The sequence below is a fragment of the Pseudorca crassidens genome, chromosome 11 (assembly GCF_039906515.1).
Source record: "Pseudorca crassidens isolate mPseCra1 chromosome 11, mPseCra1.hap1, whole genome shotgun sequence".
Lineage (NCBI taxonomy): Eukaryota > Metazoa > Chordata > Mammalia > Artiodactyla > Delphinidae > Pseudorca > Pseudorca crassidens.
The window spans coordinates 22179277-22198397 of record NC_090306.1 but is presented as its reverse complement, the minus strand read 5'-3'; the positions used below and the strand labels follow the sequence as shown (position 1 = coordinate 22198397).

Below are 19121 nucleotides of genomic sequence, written 5' to 3'. Positions count from 1 at the left end.
TTTTGTAAACCTTTTCATGACAACAAAACACGATCTGCTTAAATTATCTGGGATTACTGTATTATGATCTGATACAGTAAATGCTCTGAGATCAAAATCAAAGCACAAGAATAAACGTTAAAAACTAAAAACTTGGGCTTCCCTGGTGGCGCAGGGGTTGAGAGTCCGCCTGCCAATGCAGGGGACACGGGTTCCTGCCCCGGTCCGGGAAGATCCCACATGCCGCGGAGCGGCTGGGCCCGTGAGCCATGGCCGCTGAGCCTGCGCGTCCGGAGCCTGTGCTCCGCAACGGGAGAGGCCACAGCAGTGAGAGGCCCGCGTACCGCAAAAAAAAAAAAAAAAAAAAAAAAAAAAAAAATCTAAAAATTTGTTTTCTGGCATCAAAAACCTTAAAATCTCTCTGGACCTGTTTCATAAAGTGAAAAATGATACCAAAATTCTTACCTATTGCCCTTTACAAAGCATTTTAAGACGGTAAAGGAAAAACAAACTTTTGATGTTGCCTCTGTGGTTGTCAGGATAAACTTGGCTTGATTATTTTTAAGTATCTTAAAGCCAGATTACAGGATATGTTTTCAAAAATGAGCCTATGTTTCTAAAGTATAGGAAGTATCATGCACAGTAATCCAGTACCACAATAGTGGGGAGAAAAGTTGCTACTTAATTTTGCAGAGTGGTTAGCATTCAAGTAAATGTGATAAAAACTTAAAATAATGACATATTAGAATTGAGTGGGGAAAAGGTTTTCTAAAATGAAATTCAATGGTGACAAAAGCAGATTAATTTATATAGGGGAAAAAACAACCCCAAAGTGCAAAACAGACTTGATGTTGGACTCCAGCGAGATCCTCCTGCAAAATATTCTAGACCAGGGCTGTCCAATAGAAATAAATGTAAGCCACGTACATCATTTTAAGTTTTCTAGTAGCCACACAAAAAGTAAAAAGAAATGGGTGAAATTATTTTTAACAATATAGTTTCTGTAACAGCCACATATCTAAAATGTTGTAATTTCAGTATATAATCAATATAAAAATTGAGATATTTTACACTCTTTTTTTTTTTTTTTGCACCAAATCTTCAAAATTTGCTGAGCATTTTCCATTCACAGCACATCTCAATTCAGACTAGCTACACTGAAGTAGCCACACGTGGCCAGTAACTAAAGACTACAGCTGGAACTAACTGCTGCCTTTTGTTCTTCCTCTAAAACCCAACCCAGGACTAATCCCATATGGCTTAGTTAGAAGATTCCTGTTTATGTCCTCATCTCTGAGGATCAACATCTTGACACAGACACTTATTCCCATCATTGTCTGCAATTCTCTAACACAGCTCAGTATCTCGACCTTCCTTGTCTTCCGAACCGCTTCCCCCTGGAATCAGCCTGTGTTCAACAGAACCCCTGTCACCTCATCTCTGTTCCTGTCACCTTCTCATCCTAACTGAAATCAGGCTGTCCATGGAGAGTCCCGTCTTCCTGCAGAGTGAGTTGTCAGGAATGACCTGCCTTCTCTCTCGTGTTTCTTGGTTTCCTGCTCATCCTAGCTGCTTCTGAACCACTGATACTTTCCTCATGCCCAGCTCCTCTGCGGGCATGCTGTCAGGCGCCGTAGCTGTCATCCTTCCTCCTGGTCAACCCCCTCAGTCATTCATGACTTCAGCTCATGGCTCACCAGCTTCCTTTCCATCCTTTCTAGTCATGGGTGAATTTCAAGATCCATAAGGACGAACCACCAAATACCCCATCTGCACAGCTCCTGCATTCTCCCTCACCTCCAGTGATCTTTTCCTCCACTGCACCTCAGCCACCCATGGTAATCTTCTTGTCCTTTTCATAACCAATAACTGCCCTCCCTCTAAAATCTCCACTTTAAGGAACTCTGTTTCTGATCCCCACCTTTTATCCTCCCAGGTGTCTTATTCTTGTACTTCAATCTCCATTCCATGGACCCTACACCACTTTTTCTCTGTTACTCTCCTCAGAACCTCACTTCTTTCTCTACCCGGCCTTGGTTCCATCATTATAGTCACTCTTTTGCAAACAGCTTCAACTCCCTTGTCCTCCTCTCCCTCTGTTGTATTTGCCTGGCAAAATACCAACCCTAGTTAGGCCCAAATTTCTGCCTATTCTGTACCTGCCCCAGAGCAACTAAGTATTACCAGAGAAAAATCACCCAACGATACCAAGTGGTTTCACTTTACGTTCACGACTGAAAATCTCAAGGGACATTCAACTGCAAGTCTGCTTTCCCACACTTCAAGTCAATAGTTGTGACTGTTTCACAACTTCTCTCCGCTTACACCTCCAGCAAGCTACCTACCCCTCCTTTCCTCCTGCTGATGACTCCCTTATTTGCACTCAGGAGGAACCTGGCACGCCAGATCAACCACCCTGCGTTTGTTCCTACTTTCTCTGCTTTTCTTCCCTGTCGTAATGTCCCAGCTCCTATCGAAGATCAACTTCTCTGTCATCTGTGTACTCCCGTAATTATCTGCCTTCTCTCTCCTGCATCTTCAATTTTTCTCTCTCTAATGGATTCTTCCAATCAGCAGTGCCTTAACAATAACAACAAAGAAACCAACATTCTTTACCAAACTGTTCTTTGTTCCGCTTTAAGTGAAAGACTTATCTATACTCACGTTCTCCACTTCTTGCTTCCCATTTTCTTTCCCACTATTCCACTTAGGCACTCCAATCCACTGGAGCTGTCCTTCCCAAGTTATTCAGAATCTCCAACAGTGACACCCAGTGGCCTGTCTTCCTCTTGCCCCCTCTCTTAGCAGCCTTCAACATACGTGACCATTCACCTTCTCCTTTGAACGCTTCCTTCTGCTGGCTCCCGTAACACCATGTTCTCCTAGGGTCTCCCTTAACTGAGCAGATGTCCCCTGTTAGTCTCCTTTCCTGGATTCTCCTCTGCCTAGTGTTCCCTAAGGCCCTCTTGTCTTCGCTATATTTGTTCCCTAGGCAACTTCATCTGTCCCATTACTTTAAATACTATCAATCTATTGATTACTTCTAAATTATATTTCTTTTTTTTAAATTTATTTATTTATTTATTTATTTATTTTTGGCTGCGTTGGGTCTTCCTTGCTGCGCGCAGGCTTTCTCTAGTTGTGGTGAGCGGGGGCTACTCTTCGTTGCAGTGTGCGGGCTTCTCATTGCGGTGGCTTCTCTTGTTGCGGAGCACGGACTCTAGGCGCACGGGCTTCAGCAGTTGTGGCTCGTGGGCTCTAGAGCGCAGGCTCAGTAGTTGTGGCGCTCGGGCTTAGCTGCTCCGTGGCATGTGGCATCTTCCTGGACCAGGGCTCGAACCCATGTCCCCTGCATTGGCAGGCGGATTCTTAACCACTGTGCCACTGGGGAAGTCCCTAAATTATATTTCTAGTCAAACTTCTCCCCATATTCTAGCCAACTGTCAACATAATTATCTCTACTTGGATATCCAACAGGGAGCTCAAACTTAATATGCCACAAAGAGAACACTTGATTCCCAGTGTCACCAAACCTGTTCCTTCCTCAGTCTTTCCTACATTAGAAACTGACAGCATCAGGCATCCCATTCCCAAGTAAAACTCTAGGTATTATCCTTGATTCCTCCCTCCCTTTTCACTCCCCTTACCTCTCCTCTCACCCCCCCCCAACACAGAGTATGTCACAGAAAATCCTGCTGGCTCTTCCACGGAAACATAATCTGTTTGACTTTTTTCCTCTTTGCTGTTGTATAAGCCACAGTCACATCCTGGCTGGAATCGCTACACAGTCTCTCAAGTGTTCTCCCTGCTTCAACTCTTGTTTCTCCTTCCAGCAAGCAAAGGGATTGATTCATCTTTGTAAAACATCCATCAGACATGACGCTTCTCTGTTTAAGCAGAACATGGCTTCCCACTGCATTCGGAGTAAGACCCACATGGCCTGCAAAGCTGTGTGATCTGGTCCCTGCCTCCCTCTCCCCCTTCATCTCCACCACTCTTCCCCTCACTGAATTCAGCCACAGTGGCTTCTTGCCATCTCTGAGCAGGCCAAGATTATGCTTGCCACAGGGCCTCTGCATTTGCACCCTGGATCTTTGTTCTACCAGATCCTTAGATCTCATACTTTCTAATTATTCAGTCTCTCATCAATATTCCCTTCTCAGAGAACCTTCCCTCATCTCATTCTTCCTCCTAAAGCCAGGTCATCTGCATCACTTTATCCTTTTGTAAAATCTATCTTCATACTACTCATCAGAAATGACTATTTCAAATAGCTGTCTGCCCTTTTTCCCCACGACTGTCAGTGAACAAGAATCAGGCTTCTCCTGTTAATCACTGTACTCCCAGAATGTAGAATAGTATTTGACACATCATAGGCACGTAATAAATACTTGTTGAATAAATGGAATAGAAATAAAGTGAAACAGTGCAGTGAAAATTAAAGTGGGCCATATTTAAATAAAAATCAACATCATACTGCTATAATAACAAAGTAAGCTGTAGGTGGGACTAGAGACTGAAATCAAGCATTAGGTGCAGAGAGGTACCATCTCTCTCTGTACCCTTGTTGAGTCCTTCACTAGCATATATATGTTCACTTAGAGTTCACCCAGACTGGAGATACAGGTGAATGCATGAAATAATACTACTGATGTTTTCAGATTTATGGCCGCCCCATAAACTGCATCAAGTCACAGGAAACGTGGAGAGAGCCCAGGAGTACAAAATTGGAGTGGTTACAGATTTGGGAAATATGTAAAATCAGCAAATTCTCAAGAGACTGGTTTGCTTATTTGATAGGTGACAGGGACTGAGAGAGCTGAGAACTGTCCTTTATTTTCACTGAATTCAGAGAAGGAGGTATTCTGTTACAGACTGAATGTTTTTGTCCCTCCTGAAAATTCCTACGGTCATGTGCTAACTCCCAGTGTGACTGGGTTTGGAGACGGGCCTCTAAGAAGGTACTGAAGGTTAGTGAGGTCGTAAGGGGCAAGGCTAGTGTTCTTGTATGAAGAGACCCCAGAGAGTCACTCTCCCCTCTCTGTGCACACACCAAGGAGAGGCTATGTGGGGACCTGGTGAGAAGGCGGCCGTCTGCAAGCCAGGAAGAGCGCTCTCACCAGCAACCAAACCCTGCTTGCTCTTGGACTTCCAGCCTCCAGAACTGTGAGAAAAGAAACTTCTGTTGTTTAAGCCATCCAGTCTGTGGTATTTTGTTAGACATGTAAATCAGATTATGAATTTGGAAGAAATCTGAACTATAAGAATTGAGAAACAACAAAGCAGGCTACCGAAAGTCTACAGATGATATAGTAAGATGTGTAGGTTTCTTTCTAAAAGTCCCAGTTTTAGCACTTGCTCTAACACCTAGTCAGGGGACACCCCTTCGGCTACGTGTTAGAGAGCTCATACCTGCTCTTTTTCAAGCATATCAGCTTTTCTCAATATCTTCATTGCATAGATATGGCCTGTATCTTTCTTCTGGACCAGCCGCACCTAGAATGTAAAAATTCATATCACAAATGTCAAACAATCACTACTATTTGTTTCGGAGTGAAAGGTAGGCTCCTTTAAAGAAAGCAGTGTTGTAGTTTGCTGTTGCTGGTGTTTTAGAAATTCTATTAAAATTAAGCTATTTTAATACACATTTTAATATATTACACTACTTTAATACATATTGAGCTATTTTAATACATATTCTGAACTATCTTAAGATGCACATGTTCAACAGCAGTGACTTAAAAAAGAAGCACACCTCTCCGAATGCTCCTCTTCCTATAACTTTCAGAGACTCAAAGTCATCCAAGCCAAGTCTGGTCCGCTTGAGCCGTAAGAACTCTGTTTCCTTGCGAGCATGTTGTGATCGGCGTAACTTTTTCTATTAAAAAAGGACAGTTTAAAAGGATGATTTTAAAATCAGATTATTTCAAAGGAAGCCTATAGTATTAAAAGATGAGATACATTATAATGAGGGTAATGTATCTAAATATTACATACTGGTGCTATAACTTATTTACCAAAGTTGAATATTTATTAAGCGTGGAAAAAATAAAATAATCTGAAAAAAACAATTTTAAATTTTTAACAATTGATAAATCTTTATGCTTGAGGCAGACTCCATTAAATATTTCTTCTTAACTAGTTCACATATTCTTTCATTTTTATGCTAAAGTAATTCAAAAACAAAAATTAAACTTTAGGAAATGCTAATAGTATTCTGATATTGATTTTTTACTGTCAAGAAATCTACTTTGCTTCAATTCCCTAATTTCCAAGGTTGTTCTGTCACAACTACTGAGACTTCTGACACCGAAATAACACAACAGCAGTATTTCCATACAGATTTATTTATGGTAGAATTTATTCTTGGGCAGATTTTTAATAAAGTGCTTGAGACTTGTCACACAACTTCTTGAAGATATGAAATTGCAACAAAAAAATAATTGCACAAAGTATCCTTTAAAATATCCAAGTCAAGAATTTCATAATTCATTCTCCAAAGATTACAAAAAATACTATTAATAAGAAACATTATGAAATACCTGAAGGTTACACTTGGAATGGGCATTTATTTAACTGTTCTAAACCTCATTTTTCCCCTCACCAAACAAAATTCTCTTTTTTTGACATAGAATTATGTCAAATTACCTCTCCTAGTAGAGGTCACATAGAATGGGTAACGAACAAAATCAGGGAAAAAATTAAACCCCGGTTCATCTTCAACTGAACCCTATCAAGCTTTCAGTGGTTCAGGTCTGAGGAGAAAATAAGTCAAAATGACTGAAACTGTTCAGAAACATTGCTCCTAAATGCAGTACAAGATATAACCACTGAGTAGTCCCTTCCTACCCCTGTGTACATCTGTTTCCAAAAGGGTAAGGTGAACTATTAATTAGAATTATGCAAGCATGGGCTTCCCTGGTGGCGCAGTGGTTAAGAATCCGCCTTACAATGCAGGGAAGACGGGTTCGAGCCCTGGTCCAGGAAGATCCCACATGCCGCGGAGCAGCTAAGCCCGTGCGCCACAACTACTGAGCCTAAGCTCTAGAGCCCGCTGAGGCACAACTACTGAGCCCACGTGCCACAACTACTGAAGCCCGCGCGCCTAGAGCCCATGCTCCGCAACAAGAGAAGCCACTGCAATGAGAAGCCTGCGCACCGCAACAAAGAGTAGCTCTCGCTCGCCGCAACTAGAGAAAGCCCGCGCACAGCAACGAAGACCCAACGCAACCAAAAATAAATTAATTTATTTATTTAAAAAAAAAAAGAAAGAAATATGCAAGTATGTATCATTAATGCAACAGAATTCTGATACTTCTAACAAAGTTAATCTAAGAGGATAAAATTAGGAAATATGTCTTCAATCTAAATATCTTTAAACAGCTAAGTAAAGTCACATCAATGGTGAAAACAGTGAAGCCCTCCTTTGTTTAAAAATGCCTTTTGAATAATAATGTTGAAAAATGAATTATTAGTAAAACAAAAGGAGAGCTCAAAAGTAGCTTTTCAACTATATATCTAATAAAAAAGGCCACATGGTGGCACTATACCACCATCTTTCAAAACAGCACAAGCCCTTTTTAAAATTACATAAATGAACAAATATAAGAATTTTGAAAGGCATTCTGGATTTATGACTTTATGGATTATAAAACAGTGTGCAGTTGGATGTAGTTCAGAAACTGGTCTAATCTGAATGGAAAAGATGACCTCATCACACAGTTTCATAAATTATGCTCAAAATCGACAGACAAGAGAAACAGCCAAAGAAAATAATGTTTATTAGTATTTGATAGGTTGTGTAGTGCAGTAAGTAAATGATGTTTATGTAGTTTTGGGGACAGCTATTAAATGGCAAAAAGGAAGATCACAGTGTATGGAATATATAATCCTACAAAAAAGGGAAATCACCTACAACATTGTTATAGTACTTTAAAAAAAAAAAATCTATCCATGATATTAGAGTCAGTGTTGTAGTCCAGAGACAGCTGAAACAAGTTCACATTAAACTACAAAAAAAAAAAAAAATCGATGAAAAATCATTGACACATCTGCTCACAACCTGTGTAGATTAAGTCACCTTGAAAAACAAATAACATTTTTGAGGTAATCACATTCTTTCCTCTCCAAAGACAACAACAAAAATCTGTGGACAAACTTAACAGTTCATGGCTCTCTTGCAGCTTAAGACTTGCCCAGTTTGGTTTTCCATTAGAGTAAATAATATTCCATGTTCGATGGGATTTTAAGTGAGATGAAACTAGAAGTACGCCATTTTCTTTTTTTTCTCCATTCCTTTTCAAATTGGCGTTCTTCAAACTCTCAATCTGTAGGGTGCTCGGTTTTTGTAGAAGACGGTGTACACAGAAGTTTTAAGATAAGAAAGGGGTCAGCTAAGAACTTCACCTCAGTATAAATGCTTTTTAAGGCCACGTTATATATGGTTGAGTTTTCACAAATTATTTCACAAATAACTTTCTATTACAGAATGGATTAAGGATGAATTTATTTTTATAAACCAATTTTACTTTGAAAAGACCCACCCCACATAAAGATAGTTCCAAAATACTGTACATTAGATTGAGAGACCATGTCTATTTTATAGAATGTGACAGCCTGGGACCTAGTATGGGGCCTAACAAGAAGCATTTGTGGAATTCAAATACCTTTACCAAAAATTTTAGATGTTTTATAAATGGTTATAATGGGCCAATGAGCATTTTTAGGGGTAAAATCACCTCACATTTTCTACAAGTTATTTAAGGAGAAACAAAGAAAACAGCTCTAGATGTACTTAGTACTTCCTGGTGTGAACCAGAGATTACAAGCCAGAAGCTACAAGCTGTACTCAACTCACAGATGCATTTGATTTGGGACCCCAAGTTGTTTTTCTTTGTTTTTTTTGTTTTGTTTTTTTTTGTGGTACGCGGGCCTCTCACTGTTGTGGCCTCTCCCGTTGCGGAGCACAGGCTCCGGACGCGCAGGCTCAGCGGCCATGGCTCACGGGCCCAGCTGCTGCGCGGCATGCGGGATCCTCCCGGCCCGGGGCACGAACCCGCGTCCCCTGCATCGGCAGGCGGACTCCCAACCACTGTGCCACCAGGGAAGCCCACCCCAAGTTGTCTTTAAATCACTCTAATGACTTGCCAATATTTTAAAAAGTGAGTGTTTTCACAAAACTCCAGATTTCCAGCTTCTCTTGAAAAATAGGAACTTGGCCTCACTGGGCCAACGGTGCAGCCCCCTTGGGTGGGCAGCAAGCAGCTCTGGGACCGGTCAGTCCCTATCAAGGCGCCAGTCACCGGGCGACAGGTATAATCGGGCTGGTGCTCTTGTTCTCTTTCAGTAAAGTGAAAAGTGGTATGTCTTTATCAAAAGATAAACTGTGAGGAGGGAATCTTTTACAACAAGGCAAAAAAAGAATCTATTTCTTCGTGGAAATGAAAAAAAAATGAGAGTTGAATATGCAAAGTATGTTAGATCAAAAGAATATAACCTAAGACGTCACTATGAAACAAGCGTGGCCAGCTTTTCTCATTCATGTTTACCTGCTTGGCCCTTGGACATCTGCTTTCATACAGTTGTTCATTATTAAAGTTCAATAGTCTTCATATATTCATTATTTTGTACATACCTCTTAACGATCATGTAAATTCTACCTATTTCTTTAAGATTCAAATCAATTGTTACTTCTTCCATGAAACGTTTTCTGATCCCCTGAATTAGGGGAAAAAAATCTCCATATTTTCAAAGTTTGCCACATTCTATCGTGTGTACATATTTTTACACACACACGTAATCTTTCCTTCCAATCTGTAAACTCTTCAGGGAGAGATCCATTGTCCATTTGTTCATTTATTCACCAAATATTTATTCTCGCCCTCTGACAGCCCTGGAGATGTAAGGAGTTTCTACTCTGGGAAGATGGTATTTTAAGGCTGCCACAGGGACAGGAACAGAGCTCTGTCCCAGTGGACATGATGCCTAAAGTGAGATGGAAAGAGTCTTGAAGAATAATGAGACTCAGGCAGGAGGAAGGAAGAGTTCCAAGCAGCAAAATAAAGCACGGGAAAAGGTCCACAGGCAAGAGCGTGGAAATGAAAGTAATTTGACATTGTTGGTCAGCCTGGCAGCAGGGTGACAAAAGATGAGGCTAGAGACATGGAAGCAGAGGCCAAATCATAAAGGGCCTTGTACACCCATGTTAAAGAGTTAGCCTTATCCCAAGAGTACTTGGGAGCCAGTGAAGGGTATTAAGCAAAAGAGTGACATGGTCAAATCTGGTTTTTGACAGATAACCCTGGTTGAAGTGTGTAGAAAAACTGGGAGTGGGAATGTGGCTGAGAATGGAGGAAGAGAGACCAGTTGGGGGCAGTGATTCTTCAGGTGAAATACACGGTGGTTGAAACCACTGGGTTCATGGCACCAGACTAGTGAACTGGGTGGTTTTAAGAAATATTTAGGAAAAATGTAAGGAAATTTGGCAACTGATCAGTTATTCTTGAAGCCCTCTTTTCTTATTCCTCGCACTAGATACTATTCACTGAATATATATATGTTCTTGGAATTAAAAAAAAAAAAGCTGCCCCCTTTCAAAGATTTCCATCACAGCAACAAAGGAAGAAGCTCACGTTCAAATAGGAAACCCACATTATCTAAGTTATAAAATCATCTGATACCATTATAAGAAAAAGTCACTGGGGTTGCTTTCATACAGTACTTTTTCCCCCTTTTATTGAGATATAATTGATATGTAACATTGTGTAAGTTTAAGGTATACAATGTGATGATTTTGTTTTTTTCTTTTTTGGCCATGCCGCTCGGCTTGGGCTTGCGGGATCTTAGTTCCCCTGACCAGGGATCGAACCCGGACCCCCTGCAGTGGAAGTGTGGTGTCCTAACCACTGGACCACCAGGGAAGTCCCTACAATGTGATGATCTGATACAGGTATATACTGTACCTTGTGAAATGATGACCACAATAAAGTTAGTTAACACATCCATTACCTCACATAACTATTTTTTTTTGTGGTGAGAGCGTTTAAGATTTAGCAACTTTCAATTATGTAAGAGAGTACTGTTAACTAGAGCCATAGTAATTATAGCTTACATACCTCTTCATCTGCTAATCCTTCTTCTTCCATAGCCACTTCTAATTTCTTCTGCCTTTTCAAAAAAAATTATTTAAATTTTAATATGTACCTAAGTATTCCCATTTAAGAAATGTACATTTATTTTTTCAAGTTTACACTCAGTTTGCCATGCTAAAAAAATCTTTCAAGTTGAATCAAAATAATCACTAAGAATAGTGACTAATATTTATAAACATATATGCACATATAAATATTTCTTTCTCAAAATATAAATACAGTCCAGAATTAGCTGCCTCATACTAGCCAAATGAATAATTTACTTCTAAAGCTGCCTAAATGAATCGTTAGCAAAGGTGACTCATGTTCTGATACAGAAAACTCTGTTATCTAGTGTTCAAATCTCCAAAATCATTAACATTTATCAGAGTTTATACTAGATGTATAAAAAGGTAACTACAGTGACTAAAAGTAAAAAGTTTTAAGGTGGACATCCCTGTGCTCGAACCTTGGTTTTAACGCTTATTAGCTAAAGGAGCTTGTCTTAAGTGCTTCACTTAAACACTAAACTTGATTTTCCTAATTAATCACAGAAAGATGTTCAGTGCAATTAAGTGTATTTTATTCTAATTCTTGGAAAATTGGAAAGTCATATACGTACATTAAAAAATAACCCATTAACTACCAGAACATTTGCTTTTCTAGGTATAGCCAAGTTCAGTTCTTCAATATTTTAAAATGCACCCTGAAAGTTACTTAAGCTACGGGTGAGGGGGTGATGGATGAAATAACCAGTAACCAGAGAGATAGCTGTGGCACACATTTTGCAACTCATTTCCAAGTGACTATTAGTATTTTATTTCCATGGCATTGCTCTTTTCCCTAAAGATAAACCTGGGAGAGCTCGTCCTAATTAGTTTTGGAGCGTCTCAGATAAAGACTAACTTTCAAGGATTTATCCAAATGGGTATGAGGGCTGAGGATTGAAACCATCATACAAATCTTTTGGCATTTGTTGTTTATGACAATATGTCCAAAGATAAGCTCTTTCCTAAACCACTGTTAAGATCTTTTTTATTTCTTATGGAAAATTCATAACAAAAATACCTAAAGCCTGTTCATAAATCAGCACCTAAAAGTATATCCTCCACTGACTTTCTCAATTCTAGTAATAAGCACCTACCCTGATGCTAATCACACTGATTTTTATCTTTTTTTTACACATTATTCACCCAAGCCCAACCCTTCCAATGGACTAAGTTCCTAATGCTGGATTCTGTGCCTGCCATCAGGCACCTCCAGGCGCCACAGAGCTGCTTGTTGAATGATTTGAGTTTTCTTCTCTGCAGGAAGAATCCAAAGAGTAAGAGGACCATTAACCCAGGAGGACTATCAATATACGAACAACTTTATCCCTACTGTCCCCTTTCCTCAGTCCTTGCTAAAGCTAATATTTCAGTAAATTATCCCTCCTTCTAGGGAGACATGCAATAACTTCTATCCATTTCCATACCTAAATGAGAAGACCCAAGGACTTCTCTTGTACCTTTCTAAAAAATAGCTTTCCTGCTAAAATGACCTTATGCTTTGTTCTGATTGGTACTTTATTTGACTTATGCATTTATCCAGTTAATTAAGCCTTAAAAATTCATCACATGTTTCTTAAAGTATTAGCTTCTAGAAAATAGCTGACTATTTAATTTGACTTCCATGGCACCACCATGCTTTTTTTTTTAATAACAGTAGATACTTTTATTCCTATTTTCCTTTGTTTGGAAACAGAGAGCAAAACTGAATTATTTTAAGGTTTCAGCAATAAAAGACAATGAACCTTTAAAATTCTGATGAATAACTTGAGTGACTGTCGAAAAAATACAGGTCTTTCCTTCCTTGGTTCTCTTTTACTTTATTCAGTCTCCCTTGATGATCTGCTCACTTCCAGAGACTTCCATTGCATTTACAATTAGTATAATTTCTTACATGTTTGGATTTATTTCTAACTTATGGTGTGGTTTCTACTTGTGCCTGCCTTTTGGTATTTCAGTTTTTCTTTTTCCCTTGGCTTCTTCTGAACTTATTTTTCCCCCATCCATTTTTTTTCCTTCTATTAGTTTGAAAGTTACAAACTCTATTTTTATTCTTTTAGTGGCTACCCTAGAAATTACATGTACACTTAATTTGTCAAAGCCTTAAATTAACCAATCTTTACCCCTTTCTGTGTTGTATCCCTATCCTTAGAGACACACTGATCTCTAAGAACAATTTAATTCCACTTACTTCCCTCCTGACTGACAGTCTACTGCAGGAAAATATATATTTTTTAATACATGTGACATTATCATTATTGTTGATTTTTCTTACACATTAGCCACATATTTACATTTAGATCTTCTGAATGCGATCACTTTCCTTCTGCCTAAGTTGAATCTTTTGGAATTTCTGCTGATGGCAATCTCTTAGTTCTCTTTCCTCTCTTCCTTTAGGAAATTTGATCAAAGATACGTTTGCTCTCCTCACTATTCTGCACGTTTCTTAGCTCTCTTTTATATTTCCTTACTCTAAGTTGACTTCCGAATAGTTACTTAAGTTTCATTTTCTAGTTCTAATTCTCTCCCCAGCCACGTCTAATCTGTAGTTGGACCTGCCCAAAATTATGTGCAAAACCAGATTCTTCCCCTCGAGTTCTGTTTCACTAAGTTGTACCACTTTCTGGTTGCCCAGGTGTGAAATTTCAGAGCCAGCGTGGACTACTTTCTCTCACATTCCATATTTGGGTAGTTGCCGTGTTTTTTCTGTCTTTCTCACTCAGTTCTTCCCTGTTGTTGTCATAATCCTAAAGCAAGCCTCCCTTCCACTGGCCTGGACTACAGTGCCAGCCTTTCCTGTTTCTGATCCCTCCTCCCACAGTCCACTCTGTACATCACAACTAAAGTAATCTTCCAGAGAAACACCTGTGATCATTTAAATCTGTTCAAAAGTTTTCCAGGCTCTTTACTACCAGGAAAATAGCTCCATTACAAAGCATCCAAGGCTCTCAGGAAACGGTATAAAAATCCAGCTTGAGTTAAACTGGACAGTGCCTGACCTGGCAGTAAAGGTGCTTTCTTCTGTCTCTGATATCCTTCCTCCTGCTCCTTAACCTCTTTCTTCCCCCTTTTATGTATATATAAATAGTACTCTCTTCCTTAGGAGCTCTGTTTAAATGCCACCACCATTTATGAAGCCTTCCCAGTTGCCTTAGTCAAAACCAATCTCCCCCTTCTTTGCCCTTCTCAAAGGGCATACTTTTCACCCTTTCATGTAATATTCATGTGCATTATCTCCCTTACTATAAGTTTCCTGAAGGCAAAATAACGTCATTCATTCTTTTTATAATTCTCCCATTTCCACTGATATACACACAACACTACAAAAGTTTCTGGATTAAAGGCAGTCATTAAGTAGCCCTCTAAAAGAGAGTATATAAAAAAAGAAAGTATAAAGATATACCATAATTTCATGGTTAGAAACGTTTTGTTTAAAACATCAATTGACATGTGATATAAGTATATGGGTGCCCAGGACAGGACACTATTCTGTGAAAATAAAACAAGGAACCAGGTATACTGTCAGCATACAGGGACCCACAATATTTATATTATTCATGGACAACATGCTTACACCCCACTTGCGGTATAACAGCTTATTTAACTACACGGAAAATTTTGACCAGCCTTTACTATACCTGGTTTCTCTCTCTTCATGCTGTAAAATGAGGTTGCTGTAAAAATTCTCCAGCGTGAGCTTGGCCACAGTCACTCTTTCCCGGGTATGGTTGCTCATAGGAAAGGTGGTTGTGGTCCCTGCCGTCATTGCCATAGTAACAGAAACTAGAACAACACAGAGACACAAATTACTCAATAGAAAGAAAACTTTCTATCCCTTTTAACAAACTCTAGAAATGGTTTCATTTCTACTAGTCAACAACATTTTACCCTAACAGTTAAGACGTTCAAATGAAACTCAAATCCCTGTAGGAACCAGGCAGGAAACAAAAATGTATGAATCAAGCCAGGTGACAACATGGAAGTTTTATGGCTTTTCCTGAACAATGTTTGTCTACTTAAAGCCAACTTTTAAAAACCACTGAGCCAGCCAAACAAAGTGCTGGTTTAAAGAAGATAATGTGGGGACTTCCTTGGCGGTCCAGTGGTTAAGACTCCGCACTTCCACTGTAGGGGGCACGGGTTCGATCCCTGGTCGGGAACTAAGATCCCACATGCCACATGGTGTGGCCAAAAAAAGAAAAAAAAAAAGATAATGTGGACAATTAGACAAGATAAGGAATGTAAGACTGAACTCTGGTGGCTGCTATAGGTGGGCACTGACCCTAAGAGACTTGCCTACCATAGTCCACATCTAGACCCCAAAAAAAAGCCCACAAAAAACAAACAAACAAAAAACCTAGAATGGTTCCATACATTAAAGATGTTTTTGCTTATCTGGACGGGAATCATAACAGACTATCTTAGAGGAGATCCAGATTGCCAGGGCGACCATCCAACGTTGCATTCTTAGCCGAAAAGTATTCTTCCAAATCTGCCACCTATTTCCCAACACCTACCTCTCCTTAACTACATAAAGACACAGAGCCCTGGATATCGACCTCAACTGGGATAGTGGAATGAACCAAAGACCTTTCTTGTTCTTCATGTGAAACAAGTCAAATACAGGTTGAAAGTAAACAGTTTAACTATGGCAGACTCCCAGTTCCACTGTTGTCTTAGTGGGTTTATACCTCCATTTACTGCTTCAGCCTCATTATGTCGATTACTTTAACATCATAAACTTGTTCCTCTGCTGACTACTATAAATCTTTTCTTTTTTTTTGCGGTACGCGGGCCTCTCACTGCTGTGGCCTCTCCCGTTGCGGAGCACAGGCTCCAGACGCGCAGGCTCAGCGGCCATGGCTCACGGGCCCAGCCGCTCCGCGGCATGTGGGATCTTCCCGGATCAGGGCACAAACCCGTGTCCCCTGCATCGGCAGGCGGACTCCCAACCACTGTGCCACCAGGGAAGCCCCTATAAATCTTTTTATAACAAGAAGCTGATGACATTACTTGTTTAAATTGTTCATGGCACGTACAGCAAGTCAAATTAGCTTAGCAAGATAAACAAAGACAACCCACAAACGCGGAGTGCTGGTATCTAACAGAAACTTGATGAGAGTTTATTCATTAATTTTCCCCTTTTCTTGCCTGAGGATTTAAGGCAGTGGCACTCCTAGGCATGACTGCATTTCTTCCTCACAGAAGCCTGGTAAAGAAAGGAAGTGAAGCTTGGCCAAGTCACACAGCTGGTGAGCTGCAGAGTCCAACCCCACCCAAGTGCTATCTCCAACTTGCCTTTCTGGCCTTATCTGCTGCCCTTCCTCACCACTCACTCTTCTCCCAACATACTTGGCCCTTTCGTGCCTCCAAGCCCTCACAGGACCTATTCCTGAACCAGTTACGTCCTACACTCTATTTGCAGGCATCCTGATGGTCCTTTACAGCCCAGTTTGTCTGAAGCCTAACTGCGGTGACTTCTCTAAGGTTCCCTGCCAGAAGAGACATCGATGGACCAGAAGGGGCCAAACGGCATTCTTTCGAGCGTGCTCTCTACCATTTGTAACAAATACTCCCAGGACCGGTGCTGAGCACTTCACCTGCCTGTCCCCCTAAACTAGGAATACCTCTGGGAAAGAACTTTTTCTGAATCATTTTTGAGCGTTCACCTTGATAGCACCGTATTGGACACACAGTGGGCATTAATGAGTGAAGGAGTCCACCTATCAAATGGCAGGGGGAGGGGGCAGTGTGGGAGGAGCGTTGAAAAAATAAGCAAAAACTGCCTATAAAGGTTGGCAACTGTGGAAAACGAAACTTACTGAACCTTGGAGTCAGATATTTAGAGATCTAATCCAGGTCCTGCTGCTAACTGATCACATGGTCTTATTCAAATCACCAGAACGCTCTGAATTCAAGTCACTTTCCGGCCCAGACAGGAATTACGGCACTTGCTCTGCCTCGTTCACAGGCCTACTCTAAGGCCATCTGAGATAATATAACATAGAAATTATACAAATGTAAGACATTATTTTAGGCATCTAGTTTAATTTTTTTAATGTGCTTTAATGATAGTGAGCATTATTTTTTAAACAGTAATAAAAATAAGCTCAAGAATTACTCTGGCCAAGTGATTTTCAAGCACTAAGCTTGGAATGCTACCTAAGGCAATGCTGCCATACCATCTCTGGAAATCTCACCTGGGTTCGTGTTTTATGTTTCAGGATCACATGCAGAAAAGTCAAAGAAAGGAAAAGAGGGAGTGGGATTGTATATAGCAAACATCCCAAATCGTGTTTGCTAATTGGGATTTGGGGATTTGGTGAGGAGAGGGGAGCTGGGAGGATGGACTAGAGGTGGAGGAATTCAAATAAATTTAGGAAATCCAGATTATACAAAGTTTCTTACTGCGAGACTTCCTGGCATCATTAATATGTTAATATGTATCCTGAATCCTCAAAAAGGGTTGGGTATACATTTGCAGTAGTATTCTAGGGAGCCTCTTAGGCATATAAAATTTAAATTTATAGACAGTTATCTTTAAACACTGGTTAAAAAGTGCCTGCTACTCTTTTTCAATATCTGGGGGAGGGAGACTTAGAAACTCCAACAAAGAGTAATTAATACCTAGAAATTTTAGGGCTTCCCTGGTGGCGCAGTGGTTGAGAATCTGCCTGCCAATGCAGGGGACACGGGTTCGAGCCCTGGTCTGGGAAGATCCCACATGCCGCAGAGCAGCTAGGCCCGTGAGCCACAACTACTGAGCCTGCGTGTCTGGAGCCTATGCTCCGCAACAAGAGAGGCCGCGATAGGGAGAGGTCCGCACACCGCGATGAAGAGTGGCCCCTGCTTGCCACAACTAGAGAAAGCCCTCGCACAGAAACGAAGACCCAACGCAGCCAAAAATAAATAAATAAATAATAAAAATAAAGGAATTCCCTTAAAAAACAAAACAAACAAAAAAATACCTAGAAATTTTAGAGTGCTTTCTGATTTGTCCAGAGTATCTGTAGCTGATAGAGAATTTTCAGATTGGTTTGCCAATTTGCAGGAGGAAAAAAGGTCAAGACCCAACTATAGTGGTCTATAGTTTCCTTTCAAAAAGTGAATGATGCAAAGACTAACAAACAAAATCATGCCCCTTGAAAAAAAGCACAGAGAAATAACACATCAGTAATATTTGTAGAAGTTGGAAAGAAAGATGTATGATGAACTCAGGGTGTGGCCTTGGAAGGCAGCTGACACGCTGCTCTGCTCTGTCTGGCAAGAAGCAAGGTCTGGCCTTCAGCTGCCAGCGTCCCAGGACAAGGGAATTCTGGAAGCTCCTTTATCCTCACCAAGTTCACAAGAGACTGATACACAAGACATAATGGCAATTTGCTGATTCACACAATAAGAAACTGAGGAACACGAAACAGATACTTGTATCTCTGGGCAAATGTGCTCCGTCCTTGCAGACTAGCTGAACGTACAGACTGAAGAAGACTGCTTGGTAAGCATGGCATCAAAACAGAGAACTGTTATGCAATTTAACTGTTTAATGGCATAAGGATAAGGTGGAATCTTAAAAAAAAAAAAGATCGATTGCTATCTTGCCCAGGACACCTCTGCCCACTTCAAAGTGGCTAGAGGAGATGGCCAATATTAAGCCCTGCTACTAACTGGGCTTTCCCAGACGATGCAAAATTGGGGGGGCTAGCAGTGGGCAGAAATATTACTGAGAAAAACTTTGGGGGAAATTTTTGTGAAACATAAGAAAGTTAGGGAATTGAAAACAATTCCAAACTACAGAAATTGTTTGCATTAACAGTACAGAAATAAATATGAAATTGTTTTAGATAAAGATTTTTGAACCTGAGGTCTTTATAAAAGAGGGGTAAAGAGAAGATCAGGTTTCTCCATTATAAAGACGTAATGAGTTTATAACTCCAAGGTTCAGAAGTGGATATCGAGTAATGAAAAACAA

The 19121-nt window shown here is 40.3% G+C and overlaps 1 protein-coding gene across 2 annotated transcripts in view; it reads right to left on the bottom strand.

Annotated features, from left to right (window-relative positions):
- STK38L (serine/threonine kinase 38 like) overlaps positions 1–19121 on the bottom strand; it is an 81489-nt gene that overhangs the window by 12190 nt on the left and 50178 nt on the right. For both annotated transcript variants that reach the window (XR_010932300.1, XM_067696003.1), the window contains exons 2-5: positions 14794–14938; positions 11094–11145; positions 5735–5857; positions 5392–5475 (exon numbers count right to left, since the gene is read on the bottom strand). Coding sequence is in view for 1 of the 2 variants with exons in the window: in XM_067696003.1 (XP_067552104.1) it covers positions 5392–5475; positions 5735–5857; positions 11094–11145; positions 14794–14927 (393 nt within the window). In the remaining variant the exon portion in view is untranslated. The remainder of the gene's footprint in view (positions 1–5391; positions 5476–5734; positions 5858–11093; positions 11146–14793; positions 14939–19121) is intronic.